The 19,753-nt window shown below is 46.4% G+C and overlaps 1 protein-coding gene and 1 long non-coding RNA gene across 7 annotated transcripts in view; one reads left to right on the top strand and one right to left on the bottom strand.

Moving 5' to 3' along the window:
- The first annotated feature begins 233 nt into the window (after nucleotides 1–233).
- ZFP64 (ZFP64 zinc finger protein) overlaps nucleotides 234–19,753 on the top strand; it is a 115,483-nt gene continuing 95,963 nt past the window's right edge. For 2 of the 6 annotated variants that reach the window (XM_024238537.3, XM_054541499.2), the window contains exons 1-2: nucleotides 284–422; nucleotides 4,923–5,162. In XM_024238537.3, the coding sequence (XP_024094305.2) occupies nucleotides 377–422; nucleotides 4,923–5,162 (286 nt within the window). In that variant the 5' untranslated portion in view covers nucleotides 284–376. 6 annotated transcript variants of the gene reach the window in all.
- Nucleotides 942–16,662, bottom strand: LOC129052252 (uncharacterized). The gene is made up of 3 exons (XR_008517212.1): nucleotides 15,526–16,662; nucleotides 11,281–11,430; nucleotides 942–1,979 (listed from the first exon to the last, which is right to left on the bottom strand). It is a non-coding gene; the product is annotated as an uncharacterized LOC129052252 (long non-coding RNA).

Below are 19,753 nucleotides of genomic sequence, written 5' to 3'. Positions count from 1 at the left end.
CGAGTCCGCGGAGAACGCAGAGTGCGGGCAGGGGCGCATCCCTCGCCACCCGCGGTCGCCCAGCACGCCGGGACGCGCGTGACCATCCAGCTCCCCGGGGGCGTTGGGGGCGCTCCGCGGGCCTGGGCCTCGGGATTCGCCCGCCGCTTCCCCGGGGAGCCGCTGCTGCAAAGCCAGGTTGGGGCGCCGGGCCCGGCCAGCGCCCTCTAGGCAGCGGAAGTGCAGCTTGCTTTACATCCGTCCTCCCCGCCTCGCAGAGTTGGGAGAAGGCAGGGTGGGGGGTGTGGAAAAATAAAAGGAAAAGTCCTTGCACCATGTAGATCAGCGTCCCCCACTTTGGCATCCCGGCCGGCCGGGGACCTCCCAGTCTGCGGCCATGAACACGAGCAGCGAGGGCGAGAGCTTCGCGGGCTCGGTGCAAAGTAAGTGCTTTTCCGGGCGCAGTGCGCGCTCCGGGGCCCAGTGCGCGCTCCGGGGCCCGGGCCCAAGCACGTCTGCGACGCAGCCAGCAGGCCCGGGGCCCCGAAATCGGGGTGACGGCTCGGAGCCGCGTCTCGGGGACCGCGGCGGGCGCGCGGTGCAGGGGGCGCCGGAGTGGGCTTGGGGTGGGGGCGCACCCGACCTGGCGCAAGACGGGGGGCGCTCTCCAGCCTTGCGAGACCCCTTGGAAGGGAACGGTGGGGGAGGGCACGCCGTTCAGACAATCGCCACCCCCTAAGGGCATTCCCGCCCCACCAGGCGGAGTTTGGGGCAGGCAGGAGAAAGGCAGGAATCTGGGGTAAACGGGGCAACACTGATGGGAAAACTTCTGCCTCAGTGGCTCAAAATTAGAGCCTGGAGATTGGGGGAATCACCAGGTCTCACGAGGTCCTGCCGGCTCATTGCAAAGCCTTTTCCACATTAAGGGTGGAGATCTGAATGGAAAACGGGGCCGTGGTCGCTTTATTTGGGTTTGGGGTTCAGTTTTTATTTAACCGAGGAGGACATCAGCGTTTTCCAAGTCTCTGGTTTCTCCCGGTGCATTGTTTCCCAAAGTGTGGTCCAGAGACTGAGTGCAACCAGCCACCTGGGAGCGACAGCGTGTATTTTAAAACAGCTTTCTGGGCCCCACCCATTCAATCTCGGGGGTGGGGCTGGGGATCCGCTGTCCTTCGTAGCTGCCTGGGCAACTCTGAAGCACATGAAGTTTGAGAACCCGTCTACCAGGGGTTTGCAGAAAATCTGGCACATAGTAAGCTCCCAGCTTGTTAGCTGCTACTGTTAACAGTTTGGGAGACACTGGGTCCCAAACTTGGCGGGGTATTCCTTGCATTACTGTGAAAAGCACAGATTTTCCTAAACACCATCCTCCCCACCCCACCCTGTTATGACTCAGTATCTCCTAGGTGGGGCTCAGATATGTCTACGTTTAAATAGTGTAACTCAGTAAGAACCGCAGCAGGTAACATGCTGGGGGACTGGCGGGGAGGGGGGACTGTGCTGGTACGAGCACCATCCCGTTTAATTCTCATACCAAGCCCGTGTTTTTTCTTGGAGAAATTAAAAACAAACAAAAACCATGAATTAGAAACCTCTCTTCTCCCATTTTTCAGATGAGAAAACCCACGCTTAAAGTCACTGTTTTTAAGTGACAGTGTCAAGATTCTAACGAAGGTCTATGTCATTACTTTTGCGCTTTCCACATACCAATGACATTATTTGTTATTAAAATCCTTTCATTCTGGGTGTCAGTCTTGTTCCATCATTAAGGAATCGTCAGCAATGCAAGCTACTTCATGTCTCACTTCCTTGTTTCCTTGTTAGTTCCATGGGTATCTCAGTAGCTGCCAGAGAAGAAAAGGTTTCCTTCCTTCCATCCATTGATTGCAAAGTGCTTAAGTGTATACCTGCAAGATGGCTTATCACAGTGCTCAGCCCAGTCTCCTTAGCAAGTCAACCAAACTGTATTTCCGAACAGAGATTTCTTGTCTTAGCTAGACCTGGGGAAAATTGGACATAATGTAAATATCTTAAAAATTTTCAGAAAATTATGAGGCATAATTTTATCTAACCATATATGCACAAAGGTAGTCTTGTATCATGTAACTTGGGAAAAATTGGAAATTATGTAAATACTTTATTGTTGCTGAGAAGATTATGATGCATGGACACCATGGAATAATGTATTGCCATTAAATAATCATATATATATGAAGATATTTTAATGATATAGCACAATGTTTATGCAAGGTTTAGGAAAAAGGGCCAGGCACGGTGGCTCACGCCTGTAATCCTAGCACTTCGGGAGGCCGAGGCGGGCGGATCACATGAGGTCGGGAGTTGAAGACCAGCCTGACCAACATGAAGAAACCCCATTTCTACTAAAAATACAAAATTAGCCTGGCGTGGTGGTGGCGCCTGTAATCCCAGATACTCCAGAGGCTGAGGCAGGAGAATTGCTTGAACCCAGGAGGCGGAGGTTGCAGTGAGCCGAGATCGTGCCCTTGCACTCCAGCCTGGACAACAAGAGCAAAACTCTGTCTCAAAAAAAGAGAAAAAAAATTAGGAAAAGGATTAGTTTTACAATACTATGATCTGAATATTTACAATATTATGATCTTATGCAACTTTTTTTTTTTTTTGAGATGAAGTCTTGCTCTGTCACCAGGCTGGAAGTTCAGTGGCAACCTCCATCTCCCAGGTTCAAGCAATTCTCCTGCCTCAGCCTTCTGAGTAGCTGGGATTACTGGCATGTGCTACCAGACCCAGCTAATTTTTGTATTTTTAGTAGAGACGGGGTTTCACCTTGTTCGCCAGGATAGTCTTGATCTCTTGACCTTGTGATCCACCCATCTCGGCTTCCCAAAGTGCTGGGATTACAGGCATGAGCCATCTTATGCACTTTTAAATGTAAAGAAAATGAATGGAAAAAATATTTTATATTATTCATGGTAGGCAGAGATGAAAATATTGAGTGATTTTCCCCTTCTTTATAAGCTTCTTCTAAATTTTCTTGTAAACACGAGTTATCTTTTTTTTTTTTTTTTTAATGTGAGAGGGAGCCTTGCTCTATCGCCCAGGCTGGAGTGCAGTGGCACAATCTCAGCTCACTGCAACCTGCGCCTTCCGGGTTCAAGCAATTCTCCTGCCTCAGTCTCCCTAATAGCTGGGATTACAGGTGTGTGCCACCACACCCGGCTAATTTTTTTTGTAATATTTTTAGTAGAGATGGGGTTTCACCATGTTAGCCAGGATGGTCTCGCTCTCCTGACCTCGTGATCCACCCGCTATGTCTTTATTGAACAAATATTTATATAGTACCTTCTAATAAAGTGCCAAATACTATGCTAAGTGCTTTGCAGGTATTAAGACAGTATTAATTCTTGATATGATTAGTATCAAGAGATAATGTCTGCCGGGTGTGGTGGCTCATGCCTGTAATACCAGCACTTTGGGAGGCTGAAGTGGGCAGATCATGAGGTCAGGAGATCGAGACCATCCTGGCTAACAGGTGAAACCTCATCTCTACTAAAAATACAAAAAATTAGTCGAGCGTGGTGGCGGGTGCCTGTAGTCCCAGCTACTTGGGAGGCTGGGGCAGGAGAATGGCGTGAACCCGGGAGGCAGAGCTTGCAGTGAGCCGAGATCGCACCACTGCGCTCCAACCTGGGCGACAGAGCAAGAATCTGTCTCAAAAAAAAAAAAAAAAAGAAAAGAAAAAGAAATAATGTCCCTGCCAGTTAGGAAGAATTTTGGCTACAAGTAACAGAAACCCAAATTATACTGGCCTAATGAAATCTGGAATTGATTGATTGCAGTGTTGAATCAGGGGAATCAGCGAAGTAAAGAGCAGAGCCCATAGGGATCTTGGCATTTTTCTCATAGTTACAAGATGGCTGCAGAAGCCCCACTATCACATTTGCATCCAAAGCCAGAAGAAAAGGGGCACAGTGCTAGCCATGTCTGCTCCCTTTTCATCACAAATGCCAAACTCTTCCCAGAAACTCCTCCAACTGTATGCTGGAGAAGTTCACAAGTATGTAGGGGACCAAGATTATTTAGACTAGTGGTTCTCATAGTCTTATGTGTTTTGGGCAAGTATGTTTGGAAATGCGTGGGAGGATCAGTTTTCACAATTACCTTTTAGTTGGGATAGGAGGTGGCTGCTGGTTCTGCAAAGTGCAGGACATCCCTTTTATCTTTGATTAAAAGAACTTTCTTGCAAACAATGCCACTAGTGCCCCATGGGTATCAATGCAGCGTGAACCATCACGTGGATGGTTGCTATACATTATTTCCAATTTTCCCCAAGTTAAAAAATACAAGACTACCTTTGTGCATATATGGTTGGATAAAATTATGCATCATAATTTTCTGAAAAAAAAATCTTTCTTTTTTTGAGACAGAGTTTCACTCTTGTCCCCCAGTGCAATGGTGCGATCTCGGCTCACTGCAACCTCCGCCTGCCGGGTTCAAGTGATTCTCCTGCCTCAGCCTCCCGAGTAGCTGGGATTATAGGCATGCACCACCATGCCCAGCTAATTTTTGTATTTTTAGTAGCAACGGGATTTCACCATGTTGGCCAGGCTGGTCTCAAACTCCTGACCTCAGGTGATCTGCCCGCCTCAGCCTCCCAAAGTGCCAGGATTACAGGCATGAGCCACCGCGCCAGGCCAATTTTCTGAAGATTTCTAAGATATTTACATTATGTCCAATTTTCCCCAAGTTTAACTAAGGCAAGAACTCTCTGTGTGGAAATATGATACCTTGCTGCTAGGACAGAATTAGGATGCTGTTTGCAAGAAGAGGAAGGTGGAGTGGATACTGGGCCACTACCCAGCCATGTCTGCCACCATGCCTTTTCTTCCTACCGTGAATCTGGTTTGCATTAGAATTCAAAGCTGTTTGGAATTAATCTGTTACTTTCCCTTTGTCCCATGGAGTTCCAGGTGGCACAACGGTGCTGGTGGAGCTGACTCCCGACATCCATATCTGCGGCATCTGCAAGCAGCAGTTTAACAACCTGGATGCCTTTGTAGCTCACAAGCAAAGTGGCTGCCAGCTGACGGGCACATCCGCAGCAGCCCCCAGCACGGTCCAGTTTGTATCGGAGGAAACAGTGCCTGCCACCCAGACTCAGACCACCACCAGAACCATCACCTCGGAGACCCAGACAATCACAGGTACAGCTGGAGCATGGGGGAGTCGGCCAGAGTTGGCCTGGCTGTGTCTCAAACACGTCCATGGAACTTGTTAAAAATATAGATTCCCAGAGCCCACCCCCTAGGGTTGCTGATTCATTATTTTTAACAAGCTCCACTGGGAAGCCAGCTGCCCAGCCAGGTTTGGGAGCTGCTAGGTTAAAACGTTAACTGTTAGCAGTTATAAATGTTGTCACATGTTACAAAAAAACAGACAAAAAAAGAGATTTCTGAAACAAAAATCTATATACTACGGGAAAAAAAAAAGGCTAGCAGAAAATACGTTGCAATTAAAAAAAAAGTGGTTGTTTTGGGTGGTGGAAATATGGGTACAATCCTTGAGTTTGCATTACTTGTGTAAAGGGCCAAAAAGCATGTTGTTGTTTAAAAAAAAAAAAATCTATAAACTGGCATTGGTATCTCCTCCCCCTTGTGCTGCTGATCAGGAAAACATCCCTGTTCTCTGTTGTGCACACTCACTCCACCAAAAATCAATTACAGATGGGTCAAAAATTTAAATGTGCATAAGAAAACCATAAAAGTTCTGGAGGAAATGTACCCACAAACACAGACACACACAGTTATACCCCTGTCTTAAGGGGCAGGAAGATAACTTTAAAATGATGAAGTAGCCCATTTATGGGATAGTACTGGATCCTGTGGGGAAACAGAGAATGTATTCCTTAGCTAAAGGCATTTGATTCTAAAAAATATATTAATATGCCAACCAAAGGAGGCAGGTTGTGGAGCACCCGCTCCAAGAAAAAGAATCATATATGTGATTGCAAATGAAGTTATACTTTTTCCGAAGTAAAATGCAAAGTCTAAAGACAATCAACTTGGGGAAAAATTTGTGGCATATATGATTAAGGCCTAAATCCCTCTTATACAAAAGACTGCTAAAACCAGTAAAAGGAGATAAAAAGTGCAAAGTGGAGGCTGGACACGGTGGCTCATGCCTGTAATCCCAGCACTTTGGGAGGCTGAGGCGGGTGGATCACCTGAGGTCAGGAGTTCTACACCAGCCTGGCCAACATGGTAAAACCCTGTCTCTACTAAAAATACAAAAATTAGCCGGGCATGGTGGCAGGCGTCTGTAATCCCAGCTACTCCGGGGGCCAAGGCAGGAGAATCGCTTGAACCCAGGAGGCAGAGGTTGCATTGAGCCGAGATCGTGCCATTGCACTCCAGCCTGGGGGACAAGAGCCAGACTTCGTCTCAAAAAAAAAAAAAGTGCAAAGTGGAAAGGTCAGTGGATGATTTACAGGTGACGATTGGACATAAAGGAAGGTTTGGTCACCTTAGTGATTACAAAAATGCAAATCAAAACAAGGCTTGGAGAAGGACACTGATTTCATTTTCTGGGGATATAAATTCTTATAACCTGGACAATTTTGTGATAGCTTTCAAATCTTAAATTTAAAATTTCTTAGTTTTAAAATGTACATAAAGACATTTATCCAATAAGTCTACAGCTAGGTATTCATTCTATAAAACTTCATGAACAGGCCAGGCACAGTGGCTCACGCCTGTAATCCCAGCACTTTCAGAGGCTGAGGTGGGTGGATCACCTGAGGTGAGGAGTTCGTGACCAGCCTTGCCAATAGGGCAAAACACGTTCTCTATGAAAAATATGAAAACTAGCCCGGCGTGGTGTCACTTGCCTGTAATTCCAGCTACTCGGGAGGCTAAGGCAGGAGAATTGCTTGGACCTGGGATGCAGAGGTTGCAGTGAGCTGAGATCATGCCACTGCACTCCAGCCTGGGCAACAGAGTGAGACTCTGTCTCAAAAAAATAAAAATAAAAAACTTCATAAACAAATGTACAAGGATATTCATTTACAGCATGTACTATAGAGAAAGTGGAACCTTTGTATGTATACGTCAAGAGAGAGTTAGGTATGGCCAGGTGCAGTGGCTCACACCTGTAATCCCAGCCCTTTGTGAGGGCAAGGCTGGAGGATCACTTGAGGCCAGGAGTTCAAGACCAGCCTGGTCAACATAGCGAGACCCCACCTCTACATTAAATTTTAAAAATTAGCCAGGCATGATAGCACACACTTGTAGTCCTAGCTGCTCAGGAGGCTAAGTAAGGCAGGAGGATCGCTTGAGCCCAGGAGTTTGAGGCTGCAGTGAGCTATGATCATACCACTGCACTCCAGCCTGGGTGACAAGTGAGACCCTGTTTCTTAAATAAAATAAAAATAAAAATAAAGAGGGATTTAAACAAATAAATATCAAAGATTCCAACAATGGAATATGACTTAGCTTTGGAAAGGAGGAGAGTTGGATCTGTGTGTAGTCACAGAAAGATTCTCCAGGTAAGTATAAAAAATATATATATGCCTACATATTATGTGGTCTTATATTCCAGGGAAGTTTCTAGAACAGGGATGGGGCAGGTAATGTAAATGAGAGAAGTTGTCTTTGGGGGAGGTGTTAGAGAGTGGTGGGGACTGTGGTGAAGTAGAGAAGTCATACATGCCTCATCCAAAAGTGCAGCTGTTCTTTGGATCCAGCCAGTTAGATATTTCAGTTTTTCAGAGAAGCTGAAAATGTGAAATTTTCCAAATATAAAACTTTGTTGCCAAACAATATATCTCTGAGCCTGACTGAGTCCATAAGGTTCTTCTAGCTTATTCTCAGAGAATGTTTACCCAATAGTCTGGAGCTGAAGAGTGAGGAGCATCAGACGTCAGGGTCAGGCGCAGTGGCTCACGCCTTTAGTCCCAGCACTTTGGGAGACCGAGGCGGATCACTTGAGGTCAGGATTTCAAGACCAGCCTGGCCAACATGGTGAAACTCATCTCTGGTAAAAATACAAAAATTGGCCAGGCGTGGTGTCACACGCCTATAGTCCCTGCTACTTTGGAGGCCAAGGCACGAGAATCTCTTAACCCAGGAGGCAGAGACTGCAGTGAGAGTGCCACTGCACTCCCCACTGGGCAACAGAGTGAGTGAGATTCCATTTCAAAAAAAAAAAAAAAGGAAACCAACTTTCCCCTTATGAGGTATCTACTAGGGTGATGTTTGAATTTTTTTGGCAATAAGGAAAGTTGTGTGGGTTTTTTTCTTAATGCATCCAAAATAATGTTTCTACTGAGTTTTTTTAAACAGTAGACATTTTGAAATACAATAAAACTGATCCCCTCACAAACCTTAACAAAAGTATATTGAGATCTTCCCACTGTCTCCTGAGTTTATCTTCATTCCCATCTTAAAGGAAGTCACCAAGAAAAGGCGAAAACCAGAAAACCCTTAAAGGTGGGCCTGGTAGGACCTAATTATTTTGCACCAGGACCAAGCAAAGCTGCCCTTGGGGAAGGGACATGGCCAAGGTCCCATCGGAACTTCAGGACAGTCCTGGAACATGTGTTTTGCCCCTTATCCTAGTGGTCTTCTTCGTGAGGACGGTGTTTGCTTTCTTGTCCTCAAAAACCAAAATCCCGGTACCTCTCACAGTGGGTGGGAGCCCTATAAAAATGGATGCCCTGCGTGTGGGAGGCTTCCAGGCCCACACTTTTTACTTGGGGCCGTTGCTTGTTTCTGGGCTCTGAGCCTTCGCTGATGCTTTTTCCTTTGCCTGAAATACCTTTCCCACCTTGGCCTGGCTGATGCCAACTCAACCTCAAGACCTTAAGTTTCATGACAATCTTCACAAAAAAGGGTCTGCCTTCTTCTTGGGGACACTCCCCTTCTCTCCCCTCTATATTGCAGCAGCCATGATGAACTCCTTTCTGTTTCTGGAATGAGCCACATTTCCTCCAGGCTCAGACCTTGCCTGCGTTGTTCCTTCTGCCAGGAACTGCCTTAATTCTTACGTCAGAGCTGGGCTTAATGGCATTTTCTCAAAGACCCCTTCCCTGCACCACTCACTCTTTTCCCAAATCAGGTCATGTCCCATATTTAAATGATTAATAGAAGGATGACTTTAAGGTCTATCTCCATCACTGACCTGTAAGCCCCGCTCCTGTTCACCACTGGATCCCAGCACTGGGGCACTTATTATTTCTGGGGTGTGAACAACTGCTCAAATCTCATATACATCAGTAAAGCTGACCTCACAACCAAATAGCGGCTCCCTTTTTTGTCCTCCTAGTTTTTTTGTTTGTTTCTTTGTTTTGTTTTTTGAGACAGTCTTGCTCTGTTGCTCAGGCTGGAGTGCAGTAGTGCAGTCATGGCTCACTGCAGCCTTCATCTCCTGTGCTCAAGCAATCCTCCCACCTCAGCCTCCCAAGTAGCTGGGACTACAGGCATGTGCCACCACATCCAGCCAATTTTTAAATTATTTATAAAGATAGGGTTTTGCTATGTTGCACAGGCTGGTCTTGAACTCCTGGGCTAAAATGATCCTCCTATCTCAGGCTCCCAAAATGCTGGGATTACAGGCATGAGCCACTGCACCCAGCACTTCTATTTCTTTGTTCAAAGAAGTTCGCTGTCCTCTTAGCATTTCCACAGCCCTGCGATCATTGGATCTTGCCATGCCTGAGTTTTGTTGACTGCCCTGAATGCTCAGGCCAGTCCTGGAGTCCTGTTTGTGCCTGGTACACAGAGCCCTCCCCTGCACAGTGCTGAAGGGAGCCACAAGCTGAGAGACAGACTGTTGGACTTGCATCCCAATCCACCACCTAACAGCCCTAGGCTGTGAGCAAATCATTTACTCTCCCTCTCACTTAACGGTCCCCATCTGTAAAAAGAGGTTATAATACCTAATCATCACTGGGTTTCTGTAAAAAGAGGTTATAATACCTAATCATCATTGGGTTTCTGTAAAAAGAGGTTATAATACCTAATCATCATTGCGTTATTGTGAGAATTCTGCGATAATCCACATAAAGGGCCTGAGATGGAGAAATTGGGTTCAATGAGCGATCGCTTTTATTAATGTAGAGACTAATAAACAGGTGGCAAAAGGATGGTGAGATCTGCAGCGTGTGTTGTCTCTGCCTGACTCAGCTGCTCCTCCTGATGGTTCCTGCCTCTGTGCCAACTAAACAAGCAGAATTTTGCTTTCTTTTCTTTTTTACACTTATTAGATTGGTTTTCTGGGTGCAATTCCTCCTATTGTGCTTCAAGTTTCCATTGACTGGCAGTTCCCAGACCTGCCTATGGACCAAGATCCCCTGGGAGCTTGTTAAGGATACCGGTGCCGGGGCTCCACCTCCTGAATCTGAATGTCTAGAGCCAAGGCTCAGGTATCTGTATTTTTAACAAGCTCCTGGGGGATTCCGGATCTCAGCCAGGTTGGAGAATTATTCACTGCTCAAGGCCACAGTCCGACCCCCCAAATGGTGGATTTCTGCAGATATCCTCATCTGGACATTTTCCAGACTTGTTTGTCCTTGATTAAGCCAAATCGTTTCTCGCCCTTCTCCTATGTCTCCTCTGCCTGATAATACTTGGGTTTAAAGTAAAATTTATTATCTGCCTGCTAGCTTTGAAAGCTGCCCGTTGTCTGGCATATGATTTAAGGACTTTCACAGGGGAGCTATAAAGTTAGATGTGGATGCTGGTGGAAATATATCCCATGTGCATTTTCTAAGTTCATGGCTTCAAATCACGGGGCTTTGGAGTCAGGTCCCTGAGTTTGAATCTTGTCTGCATAAGGCCTTAGGAACCCCATGACCATGGCAAATTACATTACATTCGTTTCAAAGTGAGGATAAAAATAAACAGAGAGGGGGCTGGGTGTGGTGGCTCATGCCTGTAATCCCAACACTTTGGGAGGCTGAAGTGGGCGGATCACAAGGTCAGGGGTTCAAGACCAACCTGGCCAATGTGGTGAAACCCCATCTCTACTAAAAATACAAAAATTAGCCGGGCATGGTGGCAGGTGCCTGTAATCCCAGGTACTCGGGAGGCTGAGGTAGGAGAATCGCTTGAACCTGGGAGGTGGAGGTTGCAGTGAGTGGAGGTCGTGCCATCGCATTCCAGCCTGGGCGACAAAGCGAGAGTCCATCTCAAAAATAAATAAAAATAAAAAAATAAACAGGGAACAGAGTTTGGTAATGAAGAGTCGGGTCCTGAGACAGACTGCTTGGGTTCATATCCTGACTGTACCACTTGCTGACCATGTGACCTTGGGCAGGTTACTTACACTGTGTTTCCATTTCCACGATAGTAAAATGAAAGTGATGATAGAACTCATCTCTGATGGTTCCAGCCAGGCTTCAGTGGGCTTCAGTGGGCTCCTACATGGAAGCCATTTCGAGCTGTCACTGTTAGCTCTCATTACATAATCAGGGGGCTGTGAAAGTAAACAAAACAGCCCATGGATTGTTAGCATAGAGCTCATGGCAAGCCCTCAGTCAATATTCATTGAATTGATCACTTGACCAAGATTGATTTTTTTTGCCATTTCTGGTTAATTCCTACTGTTTAAGTCCCAGGTTAAAAGTCACCTCCACCTAGAAGCCAGCTCTGATTTCCCCTTCTCCCTACTCCCACAATTAGGTTTCTGTTTTCTCAGCTAGCATGTATCACAATTGTAACTAATTAGTCTTTAATTAGAGAAGTGAATTCCAATGCGATTCCAAGGGCAGTCAACTAGAGAAGTGAATTAAATTAAGAAGTCAATTAGAGAAGTGAATTCCAATGCGATTCCAAGGGTGGCGTTTGCAGCAGCAGATACTACGATAGAGGGAGAGGGCCGGTGGCCAACTAGCAGAGAAAGAGGAAAGCAGCCCCTGACAGCTAGCAGCCATGATTAGCTGGGTCTTGGTGTTGCTAGGAACTGGGCTGGCCCACAGGTAGGCCATGCTGTTCTACTGTTGAACATACACAGTTGTTCACAGTTTCACAAAACACCAACATCAGACAAGGCCACTCTGACCGTGGTGGGCAAGACAAAAACAAAACCACATCTGTCATCATGTGTGAGCCCAGACAAAATGGGAACACTGTCCAAGCCACAAAATACCAAACATCCTCCTCCCCTCTGTTAATCTGAGTGCCAGTTACTTCTTTGCCTATTAAAGTTTGAGTCTTGCTCTGTCTAGCCTTCTTTCCCTCTTGATAATATTTTTTAAAATAACAAATCATAGAATTAGCCCCACTTGCTGGTGCCTCTGATGCAGGTTTTCTTGAACCTCCTCCAAAAGCATCTAACGTGAGCCCAAACCTAAAATAAAATAAGTTATTTCTAGCACCCTCTGAGTTTTCTTTATTGCAATGAGTAATAAACTTATTCAGTGACAGGGTGTTCCTATTGGTCTTTGGCCAGAGGACAATGACATAGGGAAGGCCCTGCCCGCCTGATTGATTTTGAAAGCCTTAAAAAAGAATCTGAAGTTTCAGTTTGGCCTGTGAGCCCCAAATTAGTGGCTCAATTTCTAGTTTACTCCCTGCATGCGGAGACCTAATCAGTCTTATTTTCCCACCACCCAACACACCAGGTCTGGCACATCATAGGCACTCAATAAAACAGCTATTGAACGAGGGCAGGAAAGGGCGGCTGTGAGGATTAAATGTGTTTATGTGCCTGAAGCACATGGTGTGTATGGCATGTGCCCTATCATGAGGGCTTGGTGACGGTGGCTGTATTAGTCTGTTTTCATGCTCCTGATGAAGACATACCAGAGACTGAACAGTTTACAAAAGAAAGAGGTTTATTGGACTCACAGTTCCACATAGCTGGGGAGGTCTCACAGTCATGGCAGAAGGTGAAAGGCACGTCTTGAATAGCAGCAGACAAGAGATAAGAGCTTGTGCAGGGACACCCCCCTTTTTAGAATCATCAGCTCTCATAAGACTCATTCTCTATCACAAGGAAGAGTGCAGGAAAGACCTGCCCCCATAATTCAGTCACCTCCCACTGGGTTCCTCCCATGACACATGGGAATTGTGGGAGTTACAATTCAAGATGAGATTTGGGTGGGGACACAGCCAAACCATATCAGTCGCTTTAGGGCTGTTGTGTGGCAAATGATGGAACTCAGATAATGGAGATGCTTGCCCTTGGAGAATTCCAAGCCCCTCGGGGAGGGGAGGAGGATTTATTTGCAAGACATTCAAGCCCAGCTGTTTGTGACAAGTGTAGTCTTAAAGGTGCGAAAAATTCACAGAGTCTGTTGGTTCCAACTGGGAAAGTCAGGGGGAAGAATTGTGAATGAAAGCAAATGTATAACCGGCTTTGAAAGACCCGTTGGCTTTTGGGAGAAAGACGGCGGGAAAGGGGGCATTTCCTAATGGTAGTTTGGAGGGGGTCGGGGAAGCTCAGGGCAAGATTTGAAAACAGTGGCTAGAGATGGCACAGGGGAACGTGGTGGGAGTCATGCTTCAGCTCTGTCCTTTATTCTGAAGGAGCTGGGGATCCATTGAAAGTTCTTGAACACATGAGTGATTTAGTAAGACAAACTATGTAGTGATTGCCAGAAGGATCTGGAAACAATCATAGCAAATTCTCATACAGTGCTTATTCTATGCCATGTACTTTTCTAAGTACTCCATATAAAGTAGTTTTTCATAACCAAAAGTTAGGTAATAATTATTATTATCCCCATTTGACCAATAATGAAACTGAGGCACAGAGGGGTTAAATAACTTGTCCAGATGACAGAAAGTGGCAGAACTGGGTCTCAAACCCAGGCTGTCTGGTTGCAGAACCTGTGCTCTTAATCAGTACTGCCACTTAGTAAATTCCTCATTGCAATATTTCTCAAACTTGCTTGTGCATAAGAACCATCTGAAGCTTCCGTGAAAAATGCAGATATCCGGACCCTTCCTGGGGATAATATATTTGGGGGTCTGAGCAAGATCCTGGGAATCTGAACCAGCCAGGGAGTGGTTGGGTCAGGTCAGATGCTTTCGGTTGCTCTTTTTTTTCTTTTTTCTTTTTTCTTTCTTTCTTTATTTATTTTTTGAGACAGAGGCTCGCTCTGGCACCCAGGCTGGAGTGCAGTGGTGCAATCTCAGCTCACTGCAACCTCTGCCTCCCAGGTTCAAGCGATTCTCCTGCCTCAGCCTCCTCAGTAGCTGGGATTACAGGCGCCTACTGCCACACCCAGCTAATTTTTGTATTTTTTAGTAGAGACGGGGTTTCACCATGTTGGTCAGGCTGGTCTCGAACTCCTGACCTCGTGATCTGCCCGCCTCAGCCTCCCAAAGTGTTGGGATTACAGGCGTGAGCAACCACACCCGGCCTCCGTTGCTCTTAACAACAGCAAACTAAAAGTGTGCACAACAGTTAAGACACGTATTATCTCTCATAGACAGAACAGGCAAGGTCAGTTCGGCAGCTCAAAGGTGTGGAGTTCTTTGCGTCTTCCACCTGTTCTTGGTGGTGGGCTTTTATCCTTTGCCCTCCCGTCCTCCCCATGGCCGCATGGTGGCGGCTAATGCCTTGGGCATCAAATCTCTCAGGCACACCCACAAGCAGGGAAAGGAGCAACTTATCTGTATCAGGGAGGAAATGCTCCCTGATAAACTCCCAAAACTCCAGATCCTGCTGGCCAAAATTGGGACACATGACTTTGCGCAGTTGCACTGTAGTGGAGGCAGCTAGGCTGCCAAGGGACAAGGAGGAGGGGCCTACCAGTGGAACCCAATCCCAAGTCCCCTCTGCAGGGCCACGTTCCTACCACTGCCCCGTTAAAGGAACTAGAGTGGCAGTTCTCAAATGCTGCTGTGCAAAAAATTACCTGGAAAATTTGTTTAAAATACAGCTATAAAGATATCTAAACTTTACCCCAAATCTCTGCATTAGAATCTGTGATGCATGATCAAGTTTGAGAACCATTCAACCAGAAGGGGTTGAAGGGATGGAAACCCACTGGCACTACAGTCTAGTTCACAATAGGTGCTCAACAGATCTGAGGAATGAATGAATGGCCCACTGTGGGAGGGAGGGTAGGGTGGGATGTGGGAGGAAGCTCTGTTCCACTCATTTTTCCTGTTTGGTGAAGTCCCAGTATAGGGCAAGTTAATTTTCTGTTACATAGGACTGCTCATTTGCTTAGAACAGACCCCCTACTTTGGCTATAATTCAAGCCAGAGGGGAGACTTTGTTTAGAAGGATATAGGCATAAGGGAGAATTACAGGCAGGCACGCAGCTGGATCTCAAAAAGAGATTGAACCAGAAGCTAGAAATATTTTAAGGTTTTCCAGACTGTACAGCCCAAAGGGCTTGTTGGAAATGCTGGGAAGGCAGAGTCTCGGCCCCACCCAGAACTGCTGATCAGAATCCACATTTTAGAGAGAATGTGGCTGGAGAAGCACTGCTGCCCCCTGACCATTCCCAAAGTTTATGTCTTTGTTCAGTAGGAAAATCCACACCAAACCTGAGCGTCTTAGTCTCAGTTTGTTTTTTTTTAAGAGATTGGGCGGGTTGGGGGAAGGTCTCACTACGTCGCCCAGGTTGGACTCGGACTCTTGGGCTCCAGCGATGCTCCCACCTCAGTCTGGGTCATAGTTGGGACTTAACGGCAGCCGCCAATGCGCCTGGCTGCAGGATTCAATTTCAGAGCAAGAGAGTCGATTGGCCCGGTTGCTGTCAGGTGTCTTCCACTGCACCAATCAGCGAAGGCAGAGCTGGGGCGTGGTCAGGGCTTCCAACAGGGCAGCGCCACTCACCCCTGGGGAGGGGCGTTTGGGCCGGTCTAACGTCCACTGTGGACGGTAAAGGCCGTTTGGGAGCAGCGTAAGTGAAAGGGGTGGATTTTCTCTTTTCTCTCAGAAAATGAATTATTTTGGGGGCGGGGGCGGCAGCGGGGGTGCGGGGGGAAGGGGACGGAGTCTCACTCTGTCACCCAGGCTGGAGTGTAGTGCGATCTCAGCTCAGTGCAACCTCTGCCTCCTGGGTTCAAGCGATTCTCCTGCCTCAGCCTCCCACGTGCCTGGGATTCCAGGCGCCCACCACCACGCCCGGCTAATTTTTGTATTGTAGCAGAGACAGGGTTTCACCATGTTGGCCAGGCTGGTCTCAAACTCCTGGTCTCAAGGGATCCGACCGCCTCGGGCTCCCAAAGTGCTGGGATTACAGGCGTGAGCCACCATGCCCGGCCTCAGACAGTGAATTCTGAGTTTACAGTTGGGATACTTGCCTGGAGATCAAGAACCCTAAATGAGAATCCTAAGCATGAACGACACTGCAAAAAACAACATACACAAAAAAATCAAGAGACCTGAATATATGATAATATCCTGCTGGGCGCGGTGGCGCTTGCCTGGACTCCCAGCACTTTGGGAGGCCGAGGAGGGAGGATCTCTTGAGGCTGGGAGTTCAAGACCAGGCTGGCCAACATGGCGAAACCCCGTCTCTACAAAAAATACAAAAATTAGCTAGGCGTGGTGGCGCATACCTGTTATCCCAGCTACTCAGGAAGCTAAGGCAGGAGAATCGCTTGAGCCCGGGAGGCAGATGTTGCAGTGAGCCGAGATGGTGCCACTGCCCTCCAGCCTGGGAGATAGAGCCAGACCCTGTCTCAAAAACAAAACAAAACAAAACAAAAGACAGTATCCTTAATCTGCAAAAAGCATTTACAAATCAAGAAAAAAATTAAAATTCCAACAGAAAAAAATGAGCTAATAGAATAAACAGGAAGTTCACCAAATAAGGCATGTCATTGGAAAAATAAATGTTGAAAGGGAGTTTAATCTCACTAATTACATGTAAAGGAAATGCAAATTAAACTCAAGTGATCTCATTTTGTCCTCTCAAGTCGTCTCTGTGACAGCCAAGGTTAAAGGGAAAATGCAAATGATTTCAGTTTTCTGAAAGGATGTTATAATTATATAATCACCAGGTAATAAAACATCCATACCATTTTAACCCAACTCTTCAATTTCAAGGAATGTACCCAAAGAAACGAGGGATAAATTTAAACTTCTGGACACGTTTTACTCATAAAAGTCAATTCCTAGATATCTCCTCCATGTCCAAGAAAGGGAAATGGTTAAACTATTCAGCAACCAAAATGATGAAATATTATGTGGCCATTAGAGGTTGTGTTTTTGATGAATGACAACATGATAAGATGTTTTAACATGGCAAGTGTTTCATTAAAAATATATATTAAATGATTTAAGCCTTGATCCTAGTTTTATACTTTTAAAATATACTTTTTTTTTTTTTGAGACGGAGCCTCACTGTGTTGCCCAGGCTGGAGCATAATGACGCGATCTTGGCCCACTGCAACCTCCGCCTCCCGGGTTCAAGCAATTCTGCCTCAGCCTCCCGAGTAGCTGGGATTACAGGTACCCACCACCACGCCCAGCTAATTTTTGTATTTCTAGTAGAGACGAAGTTTTGCCATGTTGGCCAGGCTAGTCTCTAACTCCTGACCTCGGGTGATCCACCTGCCTTGGCCTCCAGAAGTGTTGGGATTACAGGCATGAGCCACCGCGCCCGGCCCTGAAATATATTTTCTATATATAAAAGAGGTTAGTCCTTTAGCTGATCATTAATTAAACAAATGTTCTTTGAGCTCCTCTCCTTCACCTGGTTCTGTGGTGGGTGCAGGGGGAACAGTAATGGAAAGAAACAAGGGTCTGTCCTCACTTAACTCCTCCAAGCAAATAGAAGAGAGAATAGTCATTAAATAATTTCTCAAGTAAGTATTTAATCACAGTAGCGATAGGAGCTTTGTATAAAAAGTAAGGATGTAGGCTGGGCACGGTGGCTCACATCTGTAATCCCAGCACTTTGGGAGATCAAGGCAGGCAGATTACTTGAGGTCAGGAGTTCAAGATGAGCCTGGCCAACATGGTGAAACCCACATCTCTGCTAAAAATACAAAAATTAGCCGGGCATGGTGGTGCACACCTTTAGTCCCAGCCACTCAGGAGGCTGAGGCAGGAGAATCACTTGAACCTGGGTAGCAGAGGTTGTTGTAAGCCAAGACTGCACCACTGCACTTCAGCCTGGGCAACAGAGCCAGACTCCGTCTCAAAAAAAAAGAAAAAAAAAAGCAAGGATGTATATTGCAATGTTTTGACAGCATTGGGAAGCTTTTTGTTTTGTTTTTCTAGAGACAGTCTTGCTCTGTCACCCAGGCTGAAGTGCAGTGGTGCAATCATAGCTCACTGCAGCCTGGAACTCCTGAGTTTAAGCCATCCTTCCACCTCAGCCCCACAATTAGCTGGGACTACAGGCACACAGCATCACACCCAGCTATTTTTTGTATGTTTTTGTGGAGACAGCGTCTCCCTGTGTTGCTCAGGCTGGTCTCAAACTCCTGGTCTCAAGCGATCATCCTGCCTCAGCCTCCCAAATTGCTGGGATTGCAGGCATGAGCCACCACACTTAGCCTAATTTTTTCTTCTCTGAACTTTTCTGTGTAGAGAAGAAAATCCTAAAATTCGTGTTAACTTTTATTTTGCAAAAATAAACATTGTCATTTAAAAAGAGAAAAGGATTTGTTAAATGGAATTTTTAAGGTGAAGAAGGGAAGGGGGAAGCAAATTAGATAGGGAGATATCAAAGCTGTCTTGAGATGTCTGAAAGGCAATTTGGTAGAAAAGGAGCTATGGTTGGTTCATGTGAGCCCTAAGACTCCACAGAGACAAACTTCAGATAAATAGATTTGGATTATCTGTGAAATTCATGTAACAGCCATACATTTTAAACAACATCATGATCAAATAACTCAATATGCCCCTGCTACAAACCAGAACTAAATACAATAAGCAATTCTCAGATGCACACCTGAACACGCAGGAAAGAAGGGAAATCCCCTGGAGCCAGAAAACAAACCGGAAAGCCGCAGCAGGTGTGTGAGGCTGTGAGCTTCTTGGGGTATCGGGGACAGGGTCTGATCTCACTAAACAGGAGGCTTGATTTTAATGGCCACACCAGGGTAGGGGCTGAAGCCCTGAGCTCTTGCAAAAAGTTAGACATAAGACCCCCACATAAAGAGGTGGCCCGTGCTGCATTCTCGGTGAAAAGAGGGACTAGAGAATATTCTTGGAGTGTGGGCAAGTCACACCTCTACTAGAAGCACTTCCCCACAAGGTTATGAGTCATCCCGCCTCAGCAGATGTGGGGCATTTCACCTTCTTCTAGGTTGCTCTGAGATTCCCCAAGGCCCATGCCACTCATTATGCCAAACCTGAATACAGATAAATAATAACCTATTATGCATAGTTACCATAATGTCCACTGAGAACTCTCAAGAACTTGCAATGTGCCCGGCTTGCAGTATGCCTTATCCTTCCCTTGAATCTTTACTAGAACAACAAGATCTAAGCTCTGAGATCACTGCAATATCCCCATTTTACCGACAAAAGAACCGAAGAGCAGAGAAGTGACTTGGTCAAGGCCCTACAGCTAGTGGGAGGAGACAGAGGTTGGTCCAGGGTCAATCTGACTGTACACACACACACACACACACACACACACACACACACACACACACACACACACACACACACACACACACACACACACACACCCCCTGGCAATGAGTGGTGACTGCAGCATCAAATCACATGCACACACCCAAGTTGGTCCAAGGTCCACTACACACACACATACACTCACCTGGGGATGAGTGGCTACTCTGGCATCAAATTGCATACAAACACCCAGTTGGTGGGGCATGGTGGCTCACGCCTGTAATCCCAACACTTTGGG

This window comes from Pongo abelii, chromosome 21 (assembly GCF_028885655.2).
Source record: "Pongo abelii isolate AG06213 chromosome 21, NHGRI_mPonAbe1-v2.0_pri, whole genome shotgun sequence".
In the NCBI taxonomy this organism is placed as follows: Eukaryota; Metazoa; Chordata; class Mammalia; order Primates; family Hominidae; genus Pongo; species Pongo abelii.
Note: the sequence above shows the minus strand (reverse complement) of the source record. Positions and strands in the feature narration are given on the sequence as shown.